Source organism: Lactuca saligna, chromosome 5, assembly GCF_052625555.1.
Source record: "Lactuca saligna cultivar CGN05327 chromosome 5, ASM5262555v1, whole genome shotgun sequence".
In the NCBI taxonomy this organism is placed as follows: domain Eukaryota; kingdom Viridiplantae; phylum Streptophyta; class Magnoliopsida; order Asterales; family Asteraceae; genus Lactuca; species Lactuca saligna.
The window spans coordinates 166,226,503-166,253,012 of NC_136421.1; the positions used below are offsets into that span (position 1 = coordinate 166,226,503).

General features: G+C 30.1%; 1 protein-coding gene across 2 annotated transcripts in view; it reads right to left on the bottom strand.

Annotated features, from left to right (window-relative positions):
• LOC144997165 (serine carboxypeptidase-like 13) overlaps nt 1-25,149 on the bottom strand; it is a 40,502-nt gene extending 15,353 nt beyond the window's left edge. The window contains exons 1-9 of one of the 2 annotated variants that reach the window (XR_013659716.1): nt 24,902-25,149; nt 17,814-17,959; nt 15,665-15,741; nt 15,216-15,338; nt 14,977-15,079; nt 14,850-14,887; nt 14,509-14,610; nt 14,291-14,377; nt 14,037-14,192 (exon numbers count right to left, since the gene is read on the bottom strand). Coding sequence is in view for 1 of the 2 variants with exons in the window: in XM_078957001.1 (XP_078813127.1) it covers nt 14,037-14,192; nt 14,291-14,377; nt 14,509-14,610; nt 14,850-14,887; nt 14,977-15,079; nt 15,216-15,338; nt 15,665-15,741; nt 17,814-17,959; nt 24,902-25,077 (1,008 nt within the window). In the remaining variant the exon portion in view is untranslated. The remainder of the gene's footprint in view (nt 1-14,036; nt 14,193-14,290; nt 14,378-14,508; nt 14,611-14,849; nt 14,888-14,976; nt 15,080-15,215; nt 15,339-15,664; nt 15,742-17,813; nt 17,960-24,901) is intronic. The other variant, XM_078957001.1, reaches the window with a different exon arrangement.
• Nucleotides 25,150-26,510: the final 1,361 nt, after the last annotated feature.

Genomic DNA, 26,510 nt, shown 5'->3' on the forward strand with positions numbered 1-26,510 from the left:
GAACTGCCTATCAAATTTGAAATAATTTCGGACCAACCTGTGAAGGTGAGCAATTTTACACTAGTTTGAGGCCATCAAAAATTTTAAGAAAAATTGTGCGACGGACCTTGGATACTATTTGTGTGCCATTTGGGCCTGTAAATACTTTACATGTGAAATGGGCCTTAATTGTCCTTTCATATATATTTCGGGCCCATGTTATATAATCTCATTCCAATTTGGGTCTTGAAATGATTTACATGTTAGCGATGCCTTAGTGGTTCACTTACTTGGATCATTAGGCCTGGAAGGAGTTTATACCTTTTTCTTCGCGTAAATTCGATTAAGGATCTAGCGAGTTTTTGTCGGTTGGCACCTATTAAGTGTACGATCGTAGCCTGTAGTTATAACCAGACTCTCTTGGAGGGAGAACGAAGATTTGTGTATAGATCTATACGGGGATGACACCCCACACATCAGCTGTTCGCTACAGTTAGACTAACTCAGTCTAGGGTGACGAAAACCTTATAATCAAAGTCAAAACCGGCGTCTAACGACGCCAAGATAGGTGAGATTGTCATTATTTAGTATGGTTATGACGGCTCGCTTAGAGGAATTAACGTTATGAAGTTTACGGAAGACCATTTTTTTTACAGGCAACATCGGGTGGTCTGGGAACATCCTCTTTACATGATCTTACATTCTCTCTACATTCTCTTTAATTTTGTAGTCAAATAAACAATAACATACATGCATTAATACAAGATCTAACACAAACACACTAGACAGTTTTCAGAAAATATCGGATTTTCTGGTGGTTTTCAAAGTTATACAAATCATTTTCACAAACATGCTTATGAACTCACCAACATTTTTATGTTGACCGTTTTCAAAATAACTTGTATTCTCAGGAAATCGTTGAAGCGGGATGAACAAAACAAACTAATGGATATTGTGTTATATTTTGTTTCATCATACTCTTACTATTTTGGCATGTAATATTCAAATACAATACTCAATGTAAACAATGAATGTTGTAATATTACATGTGTGATGATGATGATGTTATGTTTCAATTATATTCACTGTAATGATATTTCAAGATGAAGTTACGCACAAGCCCCCAGACGTTTCCGCCGTCTGGTTCAGGGGTGTGACAATAAATGATCAAAGTATTAACGTTATAATACCCATGAATCACATTTTAGAAAATATTGAATACTAGAGGCAAACTATCAAACATATATGGGGTTCTGAGACACCTAATCTTAACGAACTAGTGGTGACTGAGGTTCATAAAGCCATCTAGGAACTTTTTCCTGAGTTTTTTGTACAAATCAAAGCTGGAATATAAGACTTAGTGGATGGAAAGATTGCCTCAGTGATGCAAAATCCAAGGGTTTTAGGTTAGGGAAAATTCAGGGGATGGATTTACCAATACTTCTCGGCCGGCAAACCGCTACTTTTTGACAGGAAGAAAGATCCCTTAGTAATTAGTCAGAGGCTAGTTGATATTGAGGATGCATTTTGCACCAACTTTTGTCCTACTAAGGCAAATATATCTTTAGCTACAATCTTGTGGTGAGATGGAGCAAGAAAGATTGGTGGGGATTGATGAAGATGTCTCGTATCGATGTAGACGTGGAATCCATAATATGGAAATATGACAACACATCACTTTAGAATAACTACATAAATAACTTACACAATACATTAAATGTGAATAAAAAAATGAACACATGTCAATTGATTATTAGTTTTAGCATATGTTACCCTAGTTATTCATTTTCCATAGAACTCATTTCTATATATATATATATATATATATATATATATATATATATATATATATATATATATATATATATATATATATATATATTAATGTGGTTTAAAATAATTATAAATTTTTGATGAAATTACACGAATGATCTGTGTGGTTTTGTAACATACACGTTCTGAAAACGTGTATTGTAAATTAAGAAAGAGAATAATATTATGTGAAATTGAGTGTTGAGTTCTAACGGATAGTTTTTACTAGAAATGAAGTAAAAATATGTTTATAATCACTCATAAAATATTGGAAGTCTTAGAAGATTCCAGTTAAAAGCCAAATAGTGAAATATAGCGAAAATATAAAATTTGAAATAAGTAAAATTTGATTATTTAAAGTTGTAGATAATCTCGTTAGAAACACGTAGACGAAAACCTCGTCAAAATCCGAGTTATAACGAAGAACTTATGACCAATCGAAGATCCGCGACAAAACCGGCACGGCGCCGAATGACGTAAAAAGTGAGTTTTTGATAAACTAATTTTTAGCCTTACTAATCTAAATGAAATTCGTAGTATTTGTTAAACCGAGAAGATCAATAAAAAGAACGCCAAAATCTGACTTCGTATGAGGAAGTTATGATTTTTCGAAGTTTTAGCTTAGCAGTAGACAGCTAAAAACTCAAATTTTAGATCGAGTGATTTTTAGCCAACACAACCTAAACAAGAATTGAAGGCCTCGTCATTTGTAGTACAATGGTAAAAAGTCTAACGAAAACGGATGTCGGATGAAGAAGTTATGAAGTTTTAACGGATTTTCCTGTCCCGATCTGTTAAAAATAATAATATTAAAATTAGAGTCAAAATTAGCCGAGGAAGTCTAAACTAAAGTTGTAGAGCATAATTTTAGCTACACGTGCATATAAAGAACGTCAAAAACGGAGCTCGTATGCGAAAGTTATAGATTTTACAAGATTTGGCTCAAAATCCGAGAATATCGGATAAACTCGCATGGATAAGCCTTATCCGGAACCGACCACGTCACCTGATGCGTTGTGCGTCCGAACGTCCGACGCGTGCTGCTTTCCAATTGGACCAAGGCCGAAGCCTATCCCCGTCCGACGCGCCTCGCTCCGTGTTACGTCCGAGCTCCGAACAGATGGCCCTTCGCATGCGCGCCGCGTGTCCCTCCTCCCTCGCTGCCACCTGCCTCGCTGACTCGCGCCAGCTGTTCCGAACCTCGCATCCGAGCCTCGCCTTTGTGTCGCATGGTCTTCGCTGCTGCTGCCACCTGCCTCTCTGGTCCAAACCTCGGCCCTATAAAAGGGAGGGTTGCGAGATCACTTGGGTAATTTTAGAAAATTGCCATTTTGGCCCCTTTTTCCACATTTTCTTCATTTTGACTTTCCCCGAAGCCCCGGTATCCAATTTAGCACCCGAAACACGTCCCGAAGCTCCTGAGAAGCCCGGAAATTTTATCTTTTCGGTTTTGAAGCTATACCTTCGTAGAGCCTGGTTTTTCAATTAAGCTCTCGGTTTTCAATATAGAAAGTCATATTTAAATCCGAAGTGTTGTCCAAATTACTATTTTAACCCCCGGCTAATTTCAGGTGAGTTCAATATATAGGAACAATTGTATGTTATGTGTTATATGTGCTATGTGCTTCTCAGTGTTTTTATTCCAAGTTTTTTTTTTTTTTTTAATTTTGCTATTTTGATAGCAAAAGTAATACATTTGACCATGTGATCAGTGAAAAGACTTAGATTCACATTCGTAATGGTACAAAGCCTCTGGGCATGTAGAGCATGTTCCGTAAGTGAATGACTTATATTTAAATGGCATTGGCAGAAGATTAAACATGGCGTGAAAACCTGAAATCTACTGAAATGTTAAACAGGGTGTGAAAACTTGAAATCTACTGAAATGTTAAACAGGGTGTGAAAACCTGAAATCTACGGAAATGTTAAACAGGGCGTGAAAACCTGAAATCTACCGAAATGCTAAACAGGGCGTGAAAACCTGAAATCTATCATATTTATAATCAGAAATTATAAGTCTACTGTGCCATTTGGGTCAAAACTTTATTGATGCATATCAAGTATCGAAATTGTTGTCTCATTGATCGTAAATCTTTGAATCAAATCTTGAGTTGATAATGAAAGTGTAACATATGATACGCATATGCTATTGTTGTTCTTGTTCCCTTTTGCTTCTGTCATATTGGTATATATAAGGCATAAGATTATATTGTATCTATTTATTGAATTCACTAAGCGTTATCGCTTATCTGTCTCAATATTTAACAATTGCAGATGATAAGTATCCAATATAGTTTTATATTGCTGAAAGATTTAGAATAGTTAATACTATTTCTCTGTATTTTAATGTTCATGTATGTATATGAATAGTAGATTCCTGTGTAGACATGAAATGTAATAAAACTTAGTCGGTTTGTATCCAATCTTTTGTAATCACTTTATCAATATAAAATATTGTTTTATAAATATGCATGTAGCATGTTTTGAGGAAGTAACTTAAGAATTTTTTTTTAAATAGTATGAAATTTTGGGTCTTTCATAAATACGAAAGTTAGATTCTTTCAATCATGGTATCAGAGCATTGGTTTAAGTGAACTAAATATCACATATTGATATTTAGACTTAAACTGTTGGAAGCTCAATATATGAGCTGATTAAGTATATGGATACAAACCATAGGAAATAATTAAGTGGGGGATTGGGTAGTGATAAACCCTAGTATTCTAAGATATTAAGTTACTTCAGAATTTTAAGAAAATTAGTTGAAGTGAACTAGGAGTTTTGAGAATTTCTAAGCTTAAACAAAAACTGTTAAGTGAAGATGATACGATATGTATCTGATATAATTTAGGTTGAATACCTAATGGAGTCAAGCACTAGAATATTTAGAGGAGATATGCCTTATATTCTAATATGTGCTAAATGATAAATGAATATAGCATGCCTTAGGGTGCTTATCTATAATTGTTATTATTTGAGAAAGCTTAAGGTCTGTTGCCGACCTTGGTTTAGAAAATTTTATGTTCAGAATTCTAAGAATTTTCGTAATAGAATTTTTCAAAGTGATAAAGAGACTTATGATAGTTGACATCGATAAGTTTATAAATAAACGATCGTGAGATATCGTAAAATAATAAATATGAATTGTTATCGTAATAAGTGTATTAATACCAATAGAGTGGTAATATACATTTAAAGTATGTTTGATATATAATAGCATCTTTGGAAGAAAGATGTGCTTTTGAAACACGTTTGGGCAAGATAAATGTGTTGGTACAAATCCAAGAAGTTGTTCTACCGCTATTCAGATTGAAGCAGTGATTGTTTAGAGAGTCGGAAGAACCGAAGATGGTGATCAATACTTCGATAGTATCTCAATTGATGTGGTATAAGATTAGAAGAATTAAATGAAGATCAAAGGAAAGGCTAATGAAGTTTTTCAGACTCAATAGGCCAAGACTTTGTGATGTAGTATGTAGTTCCAGTAGTAACCCTATAAAAGATGTTCAGACTTAGTATTTAATAATACTAAGTGATGATTGACTTCTATCCCATCCTTATAGAAGTTCCAATGTGTGTTAAACCGACTTTAACATACAAGATTGGGATGGTGAATTGAGTCATTTAATGGTAAAAGGCTAAGCAACTTACTTGTTTAAGTAAGGTAGAATGCTTAGTTGAAGAAGCAATACACTCATAATATTGTATGAGAAGAGATTTTGTAGTCAGTGATAACAGAGAACCAAGTTGAATCTAGTAAAGCTTGCTGAGATGTAGCTATGATGCAGACTTTTTAGGATAGACTCCTATGAAGTAGACTTAGACTTACTCAGATACAAGAATAACGATTTCAAGGAAGAATAATGAAATGAACAAATATGCATGATGGTTTTCATGAGTTAGAAGATGATGCAAGTAGTAGAAGACGGTTTGTCTCCATGCTGGTAGAGTAAATTTTGGAATAGTGTGTCTTGTAGAGTAGACACTACTCGAGAAAGAATTTAGATGAAGAAATGGAAGTAAAATTTCTATTGACCTATGGAAAAGTATTAGGATATATTAAAGCAAGCATATGCATGAGAATAATCCTAGAAGGAGAGTACAGGTAATCCAATATATGTTTGATAAAAACGTGAAAACCCTAGTTAAGTCTAGGAGAAAGTGTTGTATGTATTTGTTTAAACACATTCATGTGTGATAAGTTGCTTTATGAAAACTTTTGAATGGTGACTCGGGAACTGCGAGACAATACTTGGGACAAGTATGAGTAGGTGTGAATAATAGTAGAGGCCTATACTACTGGAAGCACAGGACTCACACTTGGATCAGGAAAAGTCACAAGGTTACCAAGAAGCTAGTAAATGATTCCATTTTATTCATGTGTGTTGTTACCTTCGATTCGGTAATAACTAAGAAGATAAGTATTGTTCAACTCTTAATGTCATAAAGAATCGAGTCCGATTAGTATAAATCCGGGAAAGGAGTTGATTGGTTCAGAGAACCATGTCTTATATAGTGATAAAACTTCAGTAGGAATACTGAAGAAGTAAATGGTTGAGGTAGTCGATAGAAATATAATGATCTTCATTAAAGAATTGAGCAATCATTAGCCAGAGATGTGACTTGCTAGGTGGTGTTATTGGCCACATAAAATGTTTCTGCCCTACTCTTACTAGTCAAATGGCGGTGAGTCAAGTTTCCATTCAACAATCAAAGAGTACTCCAACTAAAAAGGAGGAGGTGCCAAAAGCTAAAAGATATGTAGGTCCGAAAGCATGAATTAGAGATACATGGTGGTATTCTTTCTGTTCCAAAGCATCTGCGTGTTGATCAAACTCTTTTCATTTTCTTTATTCCATCAGCTTGATTTATTTGATCTGCTTCTAATACAAGAGTTTGGTTCGTTATGTGTCTTGTGTGTTATAAACACAAATGTCATTGGAATAAAACCATTCGAGTTGTTGTTATAGAAAAAGTAAAGACCTTATCGTGGGTTTAGTCTATAAACCAAGAAGGAGCAGGAGTCTGCAATGAGAATTGAGTTTTAACTCAAAGATTAGGATCGAAAGCCCAATAGAGAATGATGAGCAAGTGCAGGTTTGAGCACCGCTAGTAATTAATAAGTTTGAAGAGTTTGACAATCGTTTGGCAAACTAAAAGTTAAATATCGTACATTTTAGATTACCACAAAGGAAATAAGTTAAAACTCGAATGTTGTGACTAGTAATTTTCTCGTAAACTCTAGATCTACTCACATCTTATTTGATTTCAATGCCTCACATTCTTTCGTGCCTTATAAATTCACACATTCTTTTCAGATTATTTGTTACGCAATTGTCCAATCATTTCATATAAATGACATAGGAAGTATATCATTACTTGCTGATAAAATCTATAGAGATAGTACCATAGGAATTGAAAGTTATAATCTTCTTGCTAACCAAATTCCTATCTCCTTGCCCAAATTTGATATTATTCTCGGAATAGATTGGTTATCAAAGAACCATACATAACTCTTGTGCTATGAAAAGATATTCCAATAGAGAAATATGTGCAAGTATACTTGGACGGAATTGTGGCGAGACATGGTGCGCCACTAAAGATTATTTCCGATCGTGATACTCGCTTCACCTCTCACTTTTGGGCGAGTATAAAGAGTGAATTGGGATCTCGAGTTACTCCCAACACAACTTATCATCCTCAGACAAATGATCAGAAGAAGAGAGCAATCCAAATAGTAGAAAATATATTGAAGGTATATAAAGTACTGTATGAGCGTAAATTTCATACTCAAATATGTTGGCGTGACGTCAGACGGAAGATATTTGGAGGATCTGAAATGATTCAAGACATCACTGACAAGATACAAATTATCCGAGAAAGAATAAAAGCGGCTCAGGATCGACAAATGTCCTATGCATAAAATAGGAGATGACACGTAGAATTCCGAGTGGATGATTTAGTAATACTGAAGATATTTCATGAAAAGGTGTTATACTACTTTGGAAGAAAGAACAGTTGGTAAGCAAGCATACTACTTGGAATTGCCTGACGATTTGACAGATATTCATGAAGTGTTTCATGTGAGTTATTTGTGCAAATGCTAAAGCGTATATGATGAAACGATTTCGTTATCATAAGAGATATTGGATAATAAGTTAAGATATGTAGAAAAACCTGAAAAAACTGTAAACGAATGAACGACTAATCTACGTAATAAAGAAATGAAGTTGGTGCTTGTCAAGTGGAAGCACCATCGAGGCCCAAATTATACTTGGGAAAATAAGAATGAAATAAGAGTGAAGTATCCCTAATTGTTTTAATTGTTATGATTTTAGGGACGAAATCTTCAAAAGGAGGAGGTATTTCTAACATACACATTCTGAAATTGTGTATTGTCAATTATAAAAGAGAATAATATTATATGAAATTGAGTGTTGAGTTCTAACGGATAGTTTTTACTAGAAATGAAGTAAAACTATGTTTAGAATCACTCATAAAATATTGGAAGTCTTATGAGATTCCAATTAAAAGCCAAATAGTGAAATATAGAGAATATATAAAATTTCAAATAAGTAAAATTTTATTATTCAAAGTTTTATATAATCTCGTTAGAAACACGTAGGCGAAAACCTCATCAAAATCCGAGTTATAACGAAGAAGTTATGACCAATCGAAGATCCGCAACAAAACCGGCACGGCACCGAATGACATAAAAAGTGAATTTTTGATAAACTACTTTTTAGCCTTATTAATCTAAATGAAAGTCATAGTATTCGTTAAACCGAGAAGTTCGATAAAAAGAACGCCAAAATCTGACTTCGTATGCGGAAGTTATGATTTTTCGAAGTTTCAGCTTAGCAGTAGACAACTAAAAACTCGAATTTTAGATCGAGTATTTTTAGCCAACACAACCTAAACGAGAATTGAAGGTCTCGTCATTTGTAGTACAACGGTAAAAAGTCTGACGAAAACGGATGTCGGATGAAGAAGTTATGAATTTTTAACGGATTTTCCTGTCCCGGTCTATTAAAAATAATAATATTAAAATTAAAGTCAAAATTAGCTGATGAAGTCTAAACGAAAGTTGTAGAGCATAATTTTAGCTATGCGTGCATATAAAGAACATCAAAAACGGAGCTCGTATACGAAAGTTATGGATTTTACAAGATTTGGCTCAAAATCCGAGAATTTCGGATAAACTCGCATGGATAAGCCTTATCCGGAACCGGGCACGTCATGTGATGCATTGTGCGTCTGAAGGTCCGACGCGTGCTGCCTTCTAATTGGACCGAGGCTGAAGCCTAACCCCGTCTGACGCGCCTCGCTCCATGTTATGTCCGAGCTCCGCACAGATGGCCCTTCGCATGCGCGTCGCGTGTCCCTCCTCCCTCGCTGCCACCTGCCTCGCTGACTCGCGCCAGCTGTTCCGAACCTCGCATCCGAGCCTCACCTTTACGCCGCGTGGTCTTCGCTGCTGCTGCCACATGCCTCTCCGGTCCGAACCTCGGCCCTATAAAAGAGAGGGCTACGAGATCTCGCGGGTAATTTTAGAAAATTACCATTTTTGGCCCCCTTTTCCATATTTTCTTCATTTTGACTTTCTCTGAAGCCCCAGTATCAATTTTAGCACCCGAAACACGATTCGAAGCTCCCGAGAAGACCGAAAATTTTATCTTTTCAATTTTGAAGCTCTACCTTCGCAGAGCCTGGTTTTCAATTAAGCTCTCGGTTTTCAACATAGAAAGTCATATTTAAAGCCGAAGTGTTGTCCAAATTACTATTTTAACCCCCGGTTAACTTAAGGTGAGTTCAATATATAGGAATAATTGTATGTTATGTGTTATATGTGCTATGTGCTTCTCAGTGTTTTTATTCCGAGGTTTTTTTTTTTTTGTTTTTGTTTTTATTTTGCTATTTTGATAGCAAAAGTAATACATTTGACCATGTGATCAGTGAAAAGACTTAGATTCACATTGGTAATGGTACAAAGCCTCTGGGCATGTAGAGCATGTAGAGCGTGTGAAATTGAGTGTTAAGTTCTAACGGATAGTTTTTACTAGAAATGAAGTAAAAATATGTTTAGAATCACTCATAAAATATTGGAAGTCTTAGAAGATTCCAATTAAAAGCCAAATAGTGAAATATAGCGAAAATATAAAATTTGAAATAAGTAAAATTTGATTATTCAAAGTTGTAGATAATCTCGTTAGAAACACGTAGACGAAAACCTCGTCAAAATCCGAGTTATAACGAAGAACTTGAATATAATGTTAATTTTACTTATAACATACCATAGTCTATACCATAGTCTAGTGTAACTCCGTGTGGAAAGAAAGTTTTGTACGACTTACATCTTAATTGATTAGTTATATATATATATATATATATATATATATATATATATATATATATATATATATATATATATATATATATATATATATATACTGATATTGGTTGATAAATATATATATTTTTAATTTTAATAAATTAATAGGAAAATGATTTGTCAAGATAATTATTTTTTTTGGATTTGTAACATGTTAAATATACCATTATCACCTGCTATAGCAAATGAACACATTTAACAATTTAAATTATCAAGTGTATAAAAAAAATGTCTAAACGTGAACAATTTTTTGCTTATAAAATTTTTAGGACTTTTTATAATTCGTTACAACATTTATATGATACTTTTTCATATATGTTTTTCTAATATAATATTTTAATCTTTGCTTATCATTCTTTTTTTCTTACACTTTCATGTAATTTTAAGGCAAGAGGTTTCAAACCAAATATTTTATAAATGTTTTAAATTTTTGGTACAAGTTTTTAATTTTGTTTACATTTTCATGCAATTATTTTATAACTTTCATAAAATTATTTACAAACTTTCATTTAAAACATTTTTAATGTGTTTTATAAATTTTGTATGTCAATGACATTTTAAAATATTTTCGTTAAATACTAGTTTAAAACATGGTATTAATAAAATTAAAAGTTTATAAACTTCTAATTAGAAAGTATTAAAAAGTTGTAATAATTTAAAAACATACATTTTATAGATTTTTTTTATTTGCTATGTAATATTTTTATTTTATCTTTTTAAAAGATCTTCCATACCTATTATCATATATTTAATTTATTTAATTTTATTGCTAGATACTATTTATTTTAAAAATATTGTATGTGCTTAAAAACAAAAGAAAAACTAATACAAGTGGCTATATAAAATATTTAACCAAATTTAGTAATTAAAAAATAAAGTTTAGAATAATCATATTTAATTAATATTTAGGACATTATTAATATTTAAAAGATAACGTTTGAAATAAATAATACAAACAAATATGAAAATAAAATCACTATTAAAATTAGGGAAAATTACTTATCAGAGTAATTAGCTTTCCGTTTTATTCGAATTTAGATAATTTTTTTTTTACATATTTGACTATTTAACTTGTTAAATATGTTAACATATTAGATTTGTCACCTATTATATCCGGTGACATTGGTAATATATGAACACATACATATAACAAATTAAATGGTTAAATGTATATAAAAAACATTTCCTAAACATGAACAAAACGAAAAAGTAATTACCCTGACAAGTCATTTTCCATGAATTAGTTTACTCTATAAATAGTTTTAGCGTGTGTTCGACACAAAGCGTTTGAGAGCTTATAGCTTCTAACGTTTGACAGAACACTCCATTTTGAACAGAAAACATTGTTTAACATTAGAAGCTTCTAACGTTTAGTTTAAACAAAACGCTCTAAATCCAAACGTTACTTCATGTAGCCTTTAAAAAAAATGTTATAAGGTACCCGCTACAAGTTACCCACTACCAGCTATTTTTGCTGAACACACCCTTAATGTGTTTTGAATAAATAAATAAATTAAAATATTATCTATATTATTTTATTATTATTATTATTATTATTATTATTATTATTATTATTATTATTTTGTGATCATAATGCCCTTAATGTGTTTTGAATAAATGAATAAATTAAAATATTATCTATATTATTATTTTATTATTATTATTATTATTATTATTATTATTATTATTATTATTATTTTGTGATCATAGCTTAATTAATGCATTGGTATAATAAGAACGCTTTCATTGAAAATTTAAGAATAATCCATACTAATCAAGGTTCTAAATAACGTAAACCATGACTTGGCGACAATATCAAGCTTCAAGCTTTTCCGAGCCTTGGCGAGTCATGATATTTGTAAAACGTGACTTAATACGGCAATTTTCTATATAATAAAATATTTTTATATGTATTTTCAACTATTATTCATTTTTATACACATATATTAGTTAAGGCGGCGATTTGACAAAGTTTCGCGGCAAGTGCAAGCCTTGGAGTCGTGGCGCGTCATGGCGGAGCCATGACGAGCTTTTTAGAACCTTGATACTAATTATAAGATATTGATATTAGAAATGTCAAACATAGTCAAGAAATATGGATACGAGTTATTAAAGTTTTTTAATTTATTGTAACAACTAATATTTATTTTTTGTAGTATTGTCTTATTGAATTAAAGAATTTTAACAACGTATAGCTATCAATATTTTTTCACATTCAGTTTTATTCTTTGATTTTTAATATATTAAAAAAAAACTTATTATTTTACTTTTAATGCTAAGTTTTTAACTTTGAATCTAATATACTTAGTAATTTAAATAAGTTTGATGTAAAACACGGTTATTTTAATGATACAACCTTTCAACTTTTAATCTTTTAATTTGTACACTTAATTTCTTAATATAAACATAACACTAAATGCAAAACACAAATTAAAATCTCAATTGGACTTAAATATATTTAAAACTATTTATTTAATAGGTAATAAAACAAAATATAATGGTAAGGTAAAATCTAAATTGAAATGATAGATTAATTTAATAATCATCCAAGGACTATTTTTATAAGATTGAAAGTTTTCCAAAGAAGTAATTTCTAATTTAGAAAACAAAAATAATCGTTAGAATTAATCTTAAATTAAAATTATTTTATATTACCTTGAAAACATCAGTTTATTTGAAATAATCATTATGGCCGAAATTCAAAAATCAAGTTAGGTTTAAAATAACTAACCACGAAAAATGTTAAAACTATTACTAAACAAAAAAAAAATACAATTATATATATATATATATATATATATATATATATATATATATATATATATATATATATATATATATATATATATATATATATATATATATATATATATATATATATATATATATATATATATATATATATATATATATATATATTCAATACAAAACCATTATTATCCATGAAACCAATGAACCAATATTTTTTTTTCAATTTTTAGAACTTAAACTTTATTAAAAAAATAAATAAATAAAAAATAAAAAAATATGAAAAGTCATGATTTTTTATCCTTTTTCGGATAATATCAAATTCAATAAAAATTTTTTTTTTTTTTGCCAAATTCACATTGTGAATCTGTATAGATTCATAATATGAATCTAAACTTACACGGTGAATCCAAAAAATGTATTTAGCATTTAGAATGTGAAGTTATGACCTAAGATATTTTTAGTGTTTTTTTTTTTTCCGATAACGAATAAACTTTAAAACTTGAAAAAATAATTGATTCCTTGGAGTACAATTGATAATGGTTCTGTATTGAACTTTTATATATATATATATATATATATATATATATATATATATATATATATATATATATATATATATATATATATATATATAAGTTTAGGTTCTTTGGAAAACAAAAAAATTTAAAAATCATAAAAATGCATTAAAAATACTTAGAGATCACAAATCTTTTTTTTTTATTTTATAATTTTAAAAATCGCAACTTTTTATATAATTTGGTGAAATTTTTTTTTGAAAAAAAAACAAAAAAATAAATAATAAATAATAAAAAATCATTTTTAAATTTTTTTTTCAACAAATTTATATAAAAAAAAAAAGATGCGATTTTTAAGAATATAAAGTGAAAAAAAAAAGATTTGTGATCTTTAAGTATTTTTATTATTTTTAGTGTTTTCCGATAATCATATAATATTTCCTATATATATATATATATATATATATATATATATATATATATATATATATATATATATATATATATATATATATATATATATATATATATGAGAAGGAGAGAGTGAATAAGAGAAAAAGAGAAAGAGAAAGAGAAAGGAGCAATACATTACAGTCTTCCATTTCAGAATGACGTGGCATCCAAATATCCATGGAGGTCTTCTCAATAGATCTTAAATCACTCTCGGATCGAGAAGATTTCAGGGTAATTAACGGGTCACAATATGGTTCTAAAATGTTTTCCTGTTTGATTCTTTTGAGACACTATATTTCAAAAATAAGAAACCATTAAACGAAATAGAGATTCAAGATATGATGTCACTAATTAGGAAGTTATTTAAGTTGAAGTCGAGATGACGTACCTTATCTACTACATTAAGATCATGTACACACAGACTATTGTTGGAATCCACATTCAAGTACTCTCCTCGACAATTTCTTTTTGTTGACTACATAAAGATAGGACTTAATTTGGCTACATATTTTAATGTTATTGGGTGCAAGATGTGCCTCGAATTTTGTTAGAAATCGATATCGGCATACTAAGTGCATTATAAAACAGCTAATAATTCTAATTTACCTTGTAGATGGTATCCGATAAGAGTGCCATACGATGAGCAAATGGAATCCTTAAATTATATTCTGCACTTGTGTCTGTAACAGGATTACCAATAACATACCCCTAAGCAGTAAAACATATATCAAATAACATACCCCTAAGCAATAAAACATATATAAAATATAGTGATACGTGTAAAGATTACATAATATTATTTACAAGTATTATGGTGATCAAATCCAATGCAATCAAGCTTAAGAAGCATACATTTTTCATTTTATAATTTAATGGAACTAATATAATCTATACACTAATAAATAAATATTAAATTACATTGATCAAATAGATTAATCCATACGTACATTGATGTTGATATGTGGCTCTTCTCCAATTTCATTGCCTACAATTTTAGTACAAGCCAAAACATTATGTATCTCGACATGATCTCTCTCAATAAATACCTTTATTTAGTCGGATATTAAGAAACACCTTTATATATTTCTTCAACAACCATTGGAACCAATAAGCCACCATAGGAATCAGCACCAACATATACTGGATTCTTGAAAAACTTAGGATGATCATCAAGCCACTATTCGGATAAAATTGATATTAGTTTGTATTTATTTTCAAAGAAATAGATAGAACCTATGTGTAAGCATTGAAAATTCTACATGGAGGTATCTATCGGTGTAATGTAAATCTTTTTCAATGGTAAAGTACATTACCTTTCTTAAAAATTGGTAAGCTTGCATTGCTGATAATGTATCGTTTGTTATATAAGACTCTGGATTTTTTGCATATGAGAATCCAGTGCCAGCAGGTTGATCAAGAGAAATTATGTTTGCCACCTATAATTTTAACACTGATTTTATTATATCACTAAAATTACACTCATTGGCTTGCTAATATAATAAAACAATAAAATGGTATATTGAGAACATATCACCCTTGAGTGTATACACACGCATATATATATATATATATATATATATATATATATATATATATATATATATATATATATATATATATATATTCATGTAACATTCAAGAGATTTTCCTAAATGAGTGATTCTCAATGTATTTCCATTAAAGTGAATTTTTATTTTCAAGTCAAATGGTAGAGAACTGTATATATACAAGGAGTAAAAGTACATTGTAAAACTAGATGTACCTTTGTCCAACTATAAGGATTTATCTCGAGTGTGGGGTTCTCTAAAGTGGAATTTGCGTAGTTGAAATTGAACGGACCTATGAGCATTAACATGTTAAATGGAAGGAAATTTTACAAACTAAACACTTTTTATGTAAATACATTAATATCAAGGAAATAGATACTAATTAATAACAAGAAGTTATAAAAGTTACTATAAAAATAATCAATGGAATCTACTGATCCAAATGAAAATAGTTTCCAATCGATAACTTTAGTCAACCAAATGATTATAATCTCATTCATAAATTAAGGGTTTTTGTAATATCCATTAGGCTAAGAGCCTAAGAGGTAAGTAGATAAATAGAAAACAACACAAAACTATTTTAAGGTACAAACATTTTCATGAAAAAAACACCAAGAAGTAGAGGATATATTATTAATCGAATAAGGAGGGGAGGGTAGGTTTTAAGAAAATCGATGGAGGGATATGATTTTGTATGCCTAGGTTAAAAGTAATAGTCTATTCAAAGACTAGTAACTAGAATCATACACTAATGCCAACATTATACTTACCAAATCTAAACAAATTAATAATAAGATAACTTCAACCCCATTAAAAATTTAAACTAGTGGGAATTCGGATCACCAAATAAATAACATTAACTTTGAGACAAATTCCCTCCTTTAAGCAACAATTATTATTTTAAATCCATGAGTAACTCATACTTGACATGTTATATAGCCTCAGGGACTACACTTGAACAACAACCAAATATTAAGTAAAGATCAACCTTTGATAACAAGAATTGTGTTTTTCAGCATTGAAATACGGTTATTATAAGTAACCCTAGGCAAATCCACACAAATAGACAAACTAGTCGCTTGCAAATTTCTTGAAACAACCTTAGATATCGTATGTTTTATCTTCTCCTTTATGTCCAAGGCTTCATAAACCTCATCAAGATTGAGGGTATTGTGACTATAAAGAATGACATCTCTTAAACTAGAATAACAAATTGACAATGATCATAATAGGAAAAACCCAAATCTTCCTCTTCACGGTTAACTTCCATCAATTCTAGTTCAACTAAAATTTATTTGTAATAAAACATGTTTTTGCAGTTTCTTCTATCTTATAGCTTATTTAGAAATAGTTTACTCTTGCTTGAGATGAAATTTACCAGTGAAATTTTCTTTTCATGCATCTCTTTCACTTTTAGCTAAAGTGCATTTATATTCTTTTCACTAAGAACCTCATACATAATTTTGTTATGAAGATGGAGATGAATATGAGATAAGGATTTATATTATTTCTTCTATTGTTTAGTAGTCAAGTCAGCTTGTCGTTTACTTCGTAATCTATATACATTATATACTTATAATACATTTAGACTAATAAAACTCTCATCATGACTTTTCATAATGACAACTAAAAGTCTCGATTTAGCATAAAAATATTATACTTCATTGATACCATACTATCTAGTAAAACCTTTTTGATGTTTAAATACAGCCAACTAAAACCTTTATAGATTTAAGGAAAACCGATTATAACATTTCCAAGTTTAAAGAAATCATATTTAATACCACTAGGCTAAGAAAGAAGTAGATAAAGAGGAAAACAAACACAATTTTAACCCTTTTGAAGAAAACCCAAAAACACAAGACTATATAATTAATAGATAAAGGTGGAAGGAAGGGTTATAAGAAAATCAATACGGATATAACTTTTGGATGTATGGGATTAATGACATCCTACATGAAGACTAACAACTAGAATCCTATAGTAATTCCAAACGATACCTAACAAAACAAATAATGAGAAAACTACCATAAAATCAAGATGAACTTAGAGAATCTCGAATCACCAAACCAAAAAGGGCTACAAATATTTCAACAATTACTATTTTGGAAATATATTTGTCTATTGGTTGGATCCAAGAGAGTTGTCTTTATTAGTTGATGTTTTACAATTTTTGTACGCAATGAAGTTAAAAAATTTGTCGTTCTAGCTCCATTTTTATAATGAAAAATTATATATATTTACAATGGATTTTTTTAGAAGTAATTAAAGGTACACAATCTTAAATATACATGTATTAGACAGAATACCAATTTGTAAACCAACATAAAAAAATAAACTAAAAACTACAAAGTTTAGCAATACCTGAATTAGACACAATCTTACTCAGACCAGAACAACCAGGCCCACCTGAGAGCATAAACATTATAGGGTCATTGCTCGGAATCCCTTCAGACTCGACGAAGTAGTAAAATAACTGCACATCATCAGATTCTCCCACTCCAATGTACCTAAAAGTAAATTAATTAGAATATTAAAATAATTTTAAATCATCATATTGAAAAAATCTATATAGAAATAGGTTTTATCCTTAATTAAATCTGGTAGCTATTAACTACTCTATGATAATTTATTCTTTCAAAACACCACTACAAAATCATTCTTACATTACTCTCATGATATTTATCATTATTATATGATCTTAGCTATATGATCCTAACTCTTTATATATAGGGTTAGGATTAAATATAAATTACAATTATTGTGTGAATATATGACCATTTCTTGTCCATTTGATTTAAAAAAAGGAATGATTGTGATTTGAGTGTACATATGATTAACATAGGATAGCATGTACTATATAATTACACTTATTTAATTATAATTGTATTTTAGTCTATTAACTTATATTTAAAAAAGAAAGATTACTAATTAAGTGCATAATTTAATGAGCTTTTTATTAAATACTTAGTTATATTATTTTACAAAAGTAAACATGGATAATTAAACATCATTAAAAAAACATAAGTCGATAAAACTATTTTCATACATGGAATAGATTTCATTCTTTAAGAATGATTCATGAATATTGTATATCATATTCTTGAAGAAACTACAACATTCTTTTACACAACCAATGTAATAACATCAAATGAGAATTCTTGAGGAATATAAAATAACTTGGATACACACAAAATAATCGTGGTAAAACAAAATATATTCTTAAAAAACGTGTTCAGTTTTACATAAAATTAATTAAACATACAGTGTGTAGTAAAAATAAATATGTTCTTAAAGAATGTGTTTGGTCAGACACAAAATCAATTAAACCTACTTATAAGTAGTGATAATAAATAAATTCTTTAAGAATTGTGACAACCCAAGTTGCCCCGTTACATTTCCCCGTTACCGTTAACGGAATATTCCACTGTTCAAAAGTTCCGTTAATGAGAAGTCGTCAAGTTTAATAAACATGTCAATGGTGTATGTTTATATGCCGTTAAGTCGTGATAAAAGGAAATAAAATACATAACACATATTTCCATTTAATTGGAAATGTTAAGTTTTATTATTACGACCACTAAATCGGATGCGACCAAAAAGCCCCGTTTAACGGCAGTATCGGGTAGAATTCCACTGAATCCCGACTCAAAACCCTATATAAGGGTGAGTGGAGTCTATTGGAGACTCTTTACACTCTCTCTATATACTCTCTCTAGACCCGTTTTCGCCCCGAATTCGCAACCAAACGCTTCCAAATTGTAAGTCCGCTTACCCTAGCTTGTTCTAAACATTACTAGCTGTAGTTATAGCCCAAAAACCATCCAAGAAGGCATGGGATAAGGAGTTTACGGCCCAGGAACACTCTAGGGCCGCAAACCCCTAAAATGGTGCCAAACATGCCTCTAAACTTGTCCTTAAGCTTGGAAACTAATTAGGGATCTAGCCTAGGAGTGTTTAAACATCAAAACACAAAGATTGAGGGCATAAAAGAGAGTTTACGGCCCAAGCACATGCTTAGGCCGTAAACACCTCTAAACCATGTCAAAATGCCCCAAAAACACTCCCAAACCACCCTTAGACTTCATACATAATTTAGGTACTTAGCATTTGGGGTTTGGATCAATTAAACACATCAAAATGAAGGACAACAATGAGTTTACGGCCCAAGCACATGCTTAGGCCGTAAACTCCCCAAACATGCCCAAAATGTTGGTTTTTATTCCCCAAATGGCCTTAGACTATTTCTATAAAATGCTAGGAAGGATTTAAGGACTTAAACACAATGAAATGAGGCTTGATTTGGAGTTTACGGCCCAAGCATTTAACTAGGCCGTAAACTCCCCAAAACCCACTCAAATGATGGTTTTAATCCTCCAAAATAGCATCATACTTCATTAGAAATCACTAGAAAGGCATTAGGGACTTTAAACTTCACAAAATCCAAGGTATGAGAGTTTACGGCCGTAAACTCCCATGGGAGTGTTCATAGGCCGTAAACTCCAATATAATGCCCTTAGAAGCCTCAAATCCACTCATGCCTTTTATGAAAAGTCCTTAGAAAAATCCCATGAACAAGCTAGAAGCCTTAAAACACCCTAGAACCCATCACCATGAGTTTACGGCCATAAACTCATGGTGAGTAGTCCCTGGGCCGTAAACTATGTATTAAGGGGGTATTCTTGGATAGCAAACTCCATTCCTTAGCCATTCACACCCTTAAACGCTAACCGGGACACCCAAACACTTAGCCAAAGTGTTTTCCGCTCCTGTGAGCGCATATATCTGTTTAATTAGTATTAAATGTGCTAATCACATGTAAACATATGTTATCATATGTTAAATAGGTCATTGTGTGTGTTCGAGTCCTTACGTAGCACCGAACGCCCAAACAGCACTCTCGTCGGACCTACTTACACCAGGTGAGTTCATACCCCTGAATGAACCTTTTAAATGCTTTTAAATGTTTTATAGCGGGGGAATACAAGTTAAACATGCCAGTTATCATGTCAATCACATATGATTGATAACCCGCATGCACAAGATTTTACCACTTTACACTGTTTTACCGAGTGGGACACTAAAATGACTTTTACCTGTTTCATAACTTTTACTTATACTGATTTATTCAAATTCATTCTAAACTGGTTTATGAAAGATCCTCTAAGGTTTTAAACGTATTTTACGAAGGAATACAATTTGTGATTTTCTCTGTACATAAAGATTTTTCATTAAAGATTTCCCTTTTCGACGTATACTTTTACTTATAAAATACTGTTGCTTCACTTATACTTATTTTATACTCTGACTCGGTAACATTTTCACTTATACCTATAGTCGCTTATACTTGATGACGCTTATACTTATTCACGCTCTTACTTAGTGATACAATTTCTCCTTCACTTATACTGGATAACGACTTTACTCCACTTATACTTGATAGACGTTCTTACATCACTTATTGTCGTCTCTGCTTCGTGATACACTTATACTTGGTACGCTTATACTTCATGGTTCGATTATCCCACACTGTACACGTATACTTCATGACTCGGATGTTCCACTGTACACTTATACTTCACGACTCAGATGTTCCACTGTACACTTATACTTCACCGTATGATACACACTCAAGCGTAGTTAGATGTATGTTTATGCTTGTATAGATGCATATAAATAATGATTGAAGGACTTAGGAAGGCTTGTCCGCCCTATTTCTTTTTCTTCGTTGAGATGTGGTCTGGTGGGATCGGATGTCCATCTGAAGGTCGTTCGATTCATTAGTTATATATTACGTATACGAGCATAGACATACGAGTTTTCTTCAGTCAATTCAGTTAAGAGTCTATACCTCTAGTCTACACTTACATAAGAAACCCACTCCATCCTAGTAACACACTATCCTCTATTTGGGATGCATCTTCGGGATGCGGCCTTCTCCGTCGTCTAGTTGGTAACCAGAGTCTCCTGTAGGGAGAGCGGACATTGTGTGTATAGGCCTATACGGGATTGACAACCCCGCACCCTGACTGCTAGCTACAGTCCACGGCCTACCAAGCCAAGGGGTGACAAATGTCACATTATATAGATGCTTGTAGGGCGTCTAGTACTCTAGTCAGTATGGTTACGAGTATCCTGGGTTGCCTTATAATTCATGGCTTTAAGGTAACAGTATTTCGTCAGCGATTTACACTGTATGCTGATGTCACCTTTTTCAGAGTCGCACTGTTTTGACCTTGCTAGATGTATCTTTCATTTGATACCGTCTAGGGTCTGTTATCTCTGTTTGACCTTACAAGATGTATCTTTCATTTGATACGGTCTGGGGTCTGTTATCTCTGTTTGACCTTTCAAGATGTACCTTTCATTTGGTATCGTCTGTGGTCTGTCTTCACTGTTTTGACCTTGCGAGATGTACCTTTCATTTGGTATCGTCTGCGGTCTGTCTTCATTGTTATGACCTTGCAAGATGTACCTTCCATTTGGTATCGTCCTCGGTCTGCGTTCACTGTTTTAGACCTTAGCAGTTGTACCTTTCATTTGGTACCTTCGGGGGTCTGTTTCTCCATTTGTTAGACTGAACCAGGCGTGTCGTTAGTTCGATACTTTCCTGGAGTCTATGACTCTTTTGCCTTAGTCAACAGTCCTCACTGCTGAGGCATATGTTATTCCCTGATGCCTCTGCTTTCTTTAATAATCAAATTCAGTGTTTTGATATTATTAGCAATTAAGGGAAACTTCTTCTTACCATATTACACTGACCAGTCTTGGTAGAAGGCTGCTTTTATTAAAGAAAATATAGGGTTTTCTGGAAAGATCACTAATACACTGAAATCACTTAAACTACTGCTTTATAAAGTTATTTGACTAAATGACACTAAATACTTATGAACTCACCAGCATTGTAAAAATGCTGATACTCGCTTTTCAAATAACTTGTATTCTCAGGTTAGCATTAGACAGGTACATCCCCGGAGCTGTTGATGAAGATAGCTTAGTACCACGCTGTATTTATTCTATTACTTTAAATTGTTATAATGTAACCTTGTAAAACTATTACTATTAATGCAATGTTTTGTTGTACTTTGATTACTATAATGCATGTGTTGTGATACTTGATATGATGTCATTCACCCCAGAACGTTTCCGCCGTTCCGGTTTTGGGGTGTGACAAGAATCATCTAATCCACTACAATTAACCTACAACATCGGAACCATAGTCATGTATGATTAACCTCCCAAATCGAAACCTTAATTCATATTATAATGATTTTTTTATTAAATCAACATTCATCTTTTAAAGAATCAACATTAATTGTAAACATAAAAAAAACATTGATTCCTCTAATTTTTGAAACAATCATCGTCAAAATCCATGGAGGTTGAAAATTTCTTTTTCCATTCTATAGTTGATTATCTCATTTTTTTTTTTTTTTTTTTTTTTTAAATTGTTATGGTGAGGTTGTTATATAAGAATGAATGCGATGAATATTTGGAAACAATTGTTCAAACGGTAATTTTATTAATTCCATATATATTGCTTAGTAATTAATGAAAAATAAATAAACTAATTCTAAGATTCCATAATTACCCTAGACTATTGATTGGACCAAAATTGGTCATAAATTCACACGATATATATATATATATATATATATATATATATATATATATATATATATATATATATATATATATATATATATATATATATATATATATATATATATATATATATATATATATATATATATATATATATATATATATATGGAAAAGTGAATATACCCTTAAGGGTATATAAACTTACATACCCAAAATCACTATAATTAGTTGTTGTGTTTGATATATTCATTATAATGTTATTGTACTTCAACATTAACTTGATTTACTTTGAAGATTTTCGAAATTTCACTATTGTTTTCCTCTTATATCACTTCTTTTTGCCGAACACCTATTAGGCTATATATATTAGAGTTGAAAATGAAAATTATGTAGGAGGACGATATATGTGAAATTTATAAAAATCTTAGAAGTAAATCAAGTTAGAAGTTGAATTATAAGAACATTGGGCAATTACAATGTACACATATGATACAAAACAACATAGTATGGTGAGTTTGGGTACCTAAGCTTATATACCCTTAAGGGTATATTCACTTTTCCCATATATATATATATATATATATATATATATATATATATATATATATATATATATATATATATATATATATATATATATATATATATATATAACTGTCATAGATTTAATAATATTTAATAATAAGTATAGAAAAATTTAAAACAATATTGTTTTGATAACAAACTAATGTGTTATCATTTTTAATATAAATATTATATTTCTGTGAATATTTTTCATCGTATTTTTACTTTCCCAAGATCCTTACGTTACTAAATATTATATTGATATGAAGATTAATACTTCAAAACTTGCATATGTCAACAAAAACGAATATAAAGTTCCTTTGCTTTAATAAAAAGACAACATAAGGTTATTATATCGATTCAATTTGCAATTATAAAATCTTAGTTTTATATTCAATTACACTTAGTTGGATTAATATTTTTCAACGTGCACAAATATTAACTTTGATAGAAAAAAAAACATGAGATATTGAAGAGCCTGAAATAAAAAACGATAGGTTTTAAAATCTATTAATTTGAATCCAAAGCCAGTTACTTAATTTAAAGCAAAACTAGATTTGGATAGTTCTATATTTAAGATTAGATACTTAAAAAAGATTAGATACATCACAACCATATATATATATATATATATATATATATATATATATATATATATATATATATATATATATATATATATATATATATATAATATTGAAAAGTAAATATACCCTACAAGGTATATACGCTTAGGTATCTAAACCTACCATGTTATATCATTTTGTATCATATATGTTGTACATTGTTTTTAAGGTTCAACTCTTAACTTCATTACATCACATTTTTCTGTTGAACATATATTAGACTATATTTATTATACTTGCAAAAGGATTATGTAAAAAAAAATAATTGTGAAATTTCTAAAAATCTTGAAATTAAATAAAATTAGGAATTGATTTTTAAAAATTTTGTACGATTATGATGCATACATGTTAGAAAACCATGTAGGGTCAGCCTTATATATATATATATATATATATATATATATATATATATATATATATATATATATATATATATATATATATATATAAAACAATAATAATAATAATAATTTTCCGACCCTAAAGTTTCCAATGCTCTGTGTGACGGAACATTTTGAACACCCTTAGGGCCGATCATATATATATATATATATATATATATATATATATATATATATATATATATATATATATATATATATATATATATATATATATATATATATATATATATATAATATCAAAGAAAAGCTTTACCCTGTTTCGAAAGATACATTAAGATGACCGGATAAACCCGGTAATGTTTTAACCAGGAACTTGGACCCTGTAACCTCTGAGGGAACTACCAAAAGGAATAGACCAAGCAATACGAGACTCATGAGCTTGTTAAAGAGCTTATAAGGATGACACTGAGATTTCGACCATGCTTTCATGGTTATTCTCTATAAGAAAGGGTTTAGTGACAAGGATAGATCAATAGAAGGTAATATTCTATACTCAAGATTCCTATTGGTCATTACCCTTTTAAATAGAGAATAAAATTCTAAATAAGTTTTTTATTCACATAGTGTATAAGACGACTAACACGATTTTTTGCAAAAAATGTTAATTTGAAATGGAAATGTGTTGGTTGAATTTTGGGTCCCAATGAAGCTCAATCTTCCTCTTTTTTTTTTTTTTTTTTTTTTTTTTTTTTTTTTTTTTTTTTTTTGAAAGTGAAATAATTTCATCTGCATATTTATATTTGATTGTAATAACACTTGCCAAAATAAAGTAAAAACGAAAAGAAAACATACTAAAAGTGAAAATTTTCGATGTTATAAATACAATTTATTAATTTGATTTGATCCCATTTATGTAATCCACATTTTCCTCATTTAATCTCAATGGAGCATGTAATCCACACTTTTCTTATTTATCCTAATAGAGGTCTAAAAAACAAATATAAGGGTTTCCCTTCTCGCTTATTCAATATTTCTCTAAGTTTTATAAGATTTTCGCTTGAATAATATAAGATTTGATAATTTATCACACATGTATAATATATTTATTTCATTGTATGTTACAATGATATGTATAAAATACATAAATTATACACAAATATCAACTTTGGTAGTTTGTTGCATACACAATATTTGTAGGATCGCCGCTCCAAATGCTCTTTTGCTATCGTGGGGCGCATACACAATATTTGTAGGATCGCCGCTCCAAATGCTCTTTTGTTATCGTGGGGCGTGCGGAGGTAAATGTAAAGTGGACAACTAAATAACACACACACACACACACACACATATATATATATATATATATATATATATATATATATATATATATATATATATATTAAACAATAACCCCTAAACACTAAACGCTAAATCCTTTATAAACATCTAAAATTAGAGGTTCTTACGGTTCTTAACCTTTTTTGGTTCTCATTTAAACCACTCCCTATATATATATATATATATATATATATATATATATATATATATATATATATATATATATATATATATATATATATAGGTTTAGGTTCATTTGAGACCACCTATATTTTGTGAGACCGTGAGACGCATTTTTTTTTTTTTTTTTTTAGTTAATTCATGTTCCAAAAATAATATTTAAAAAAAGAATTTTTTGATTTTTCCATTTATTTTGCATTTTAAAATTATTTTTAGAATATGTACAGTGTAATATTCTACTTAGAATATTTCACGTATTTTTCAAAAAAAATAGAATTATTTTTTATTTTTTATTTTTATTTTTTTTAGTTAATTCAAGTTTCGAAAATAATATTTAAAAAAAGAATTTTTAGATTTTTCCATTTATTTTGCATTTTAAAATTATTTTTTAGAATATGTCAGTG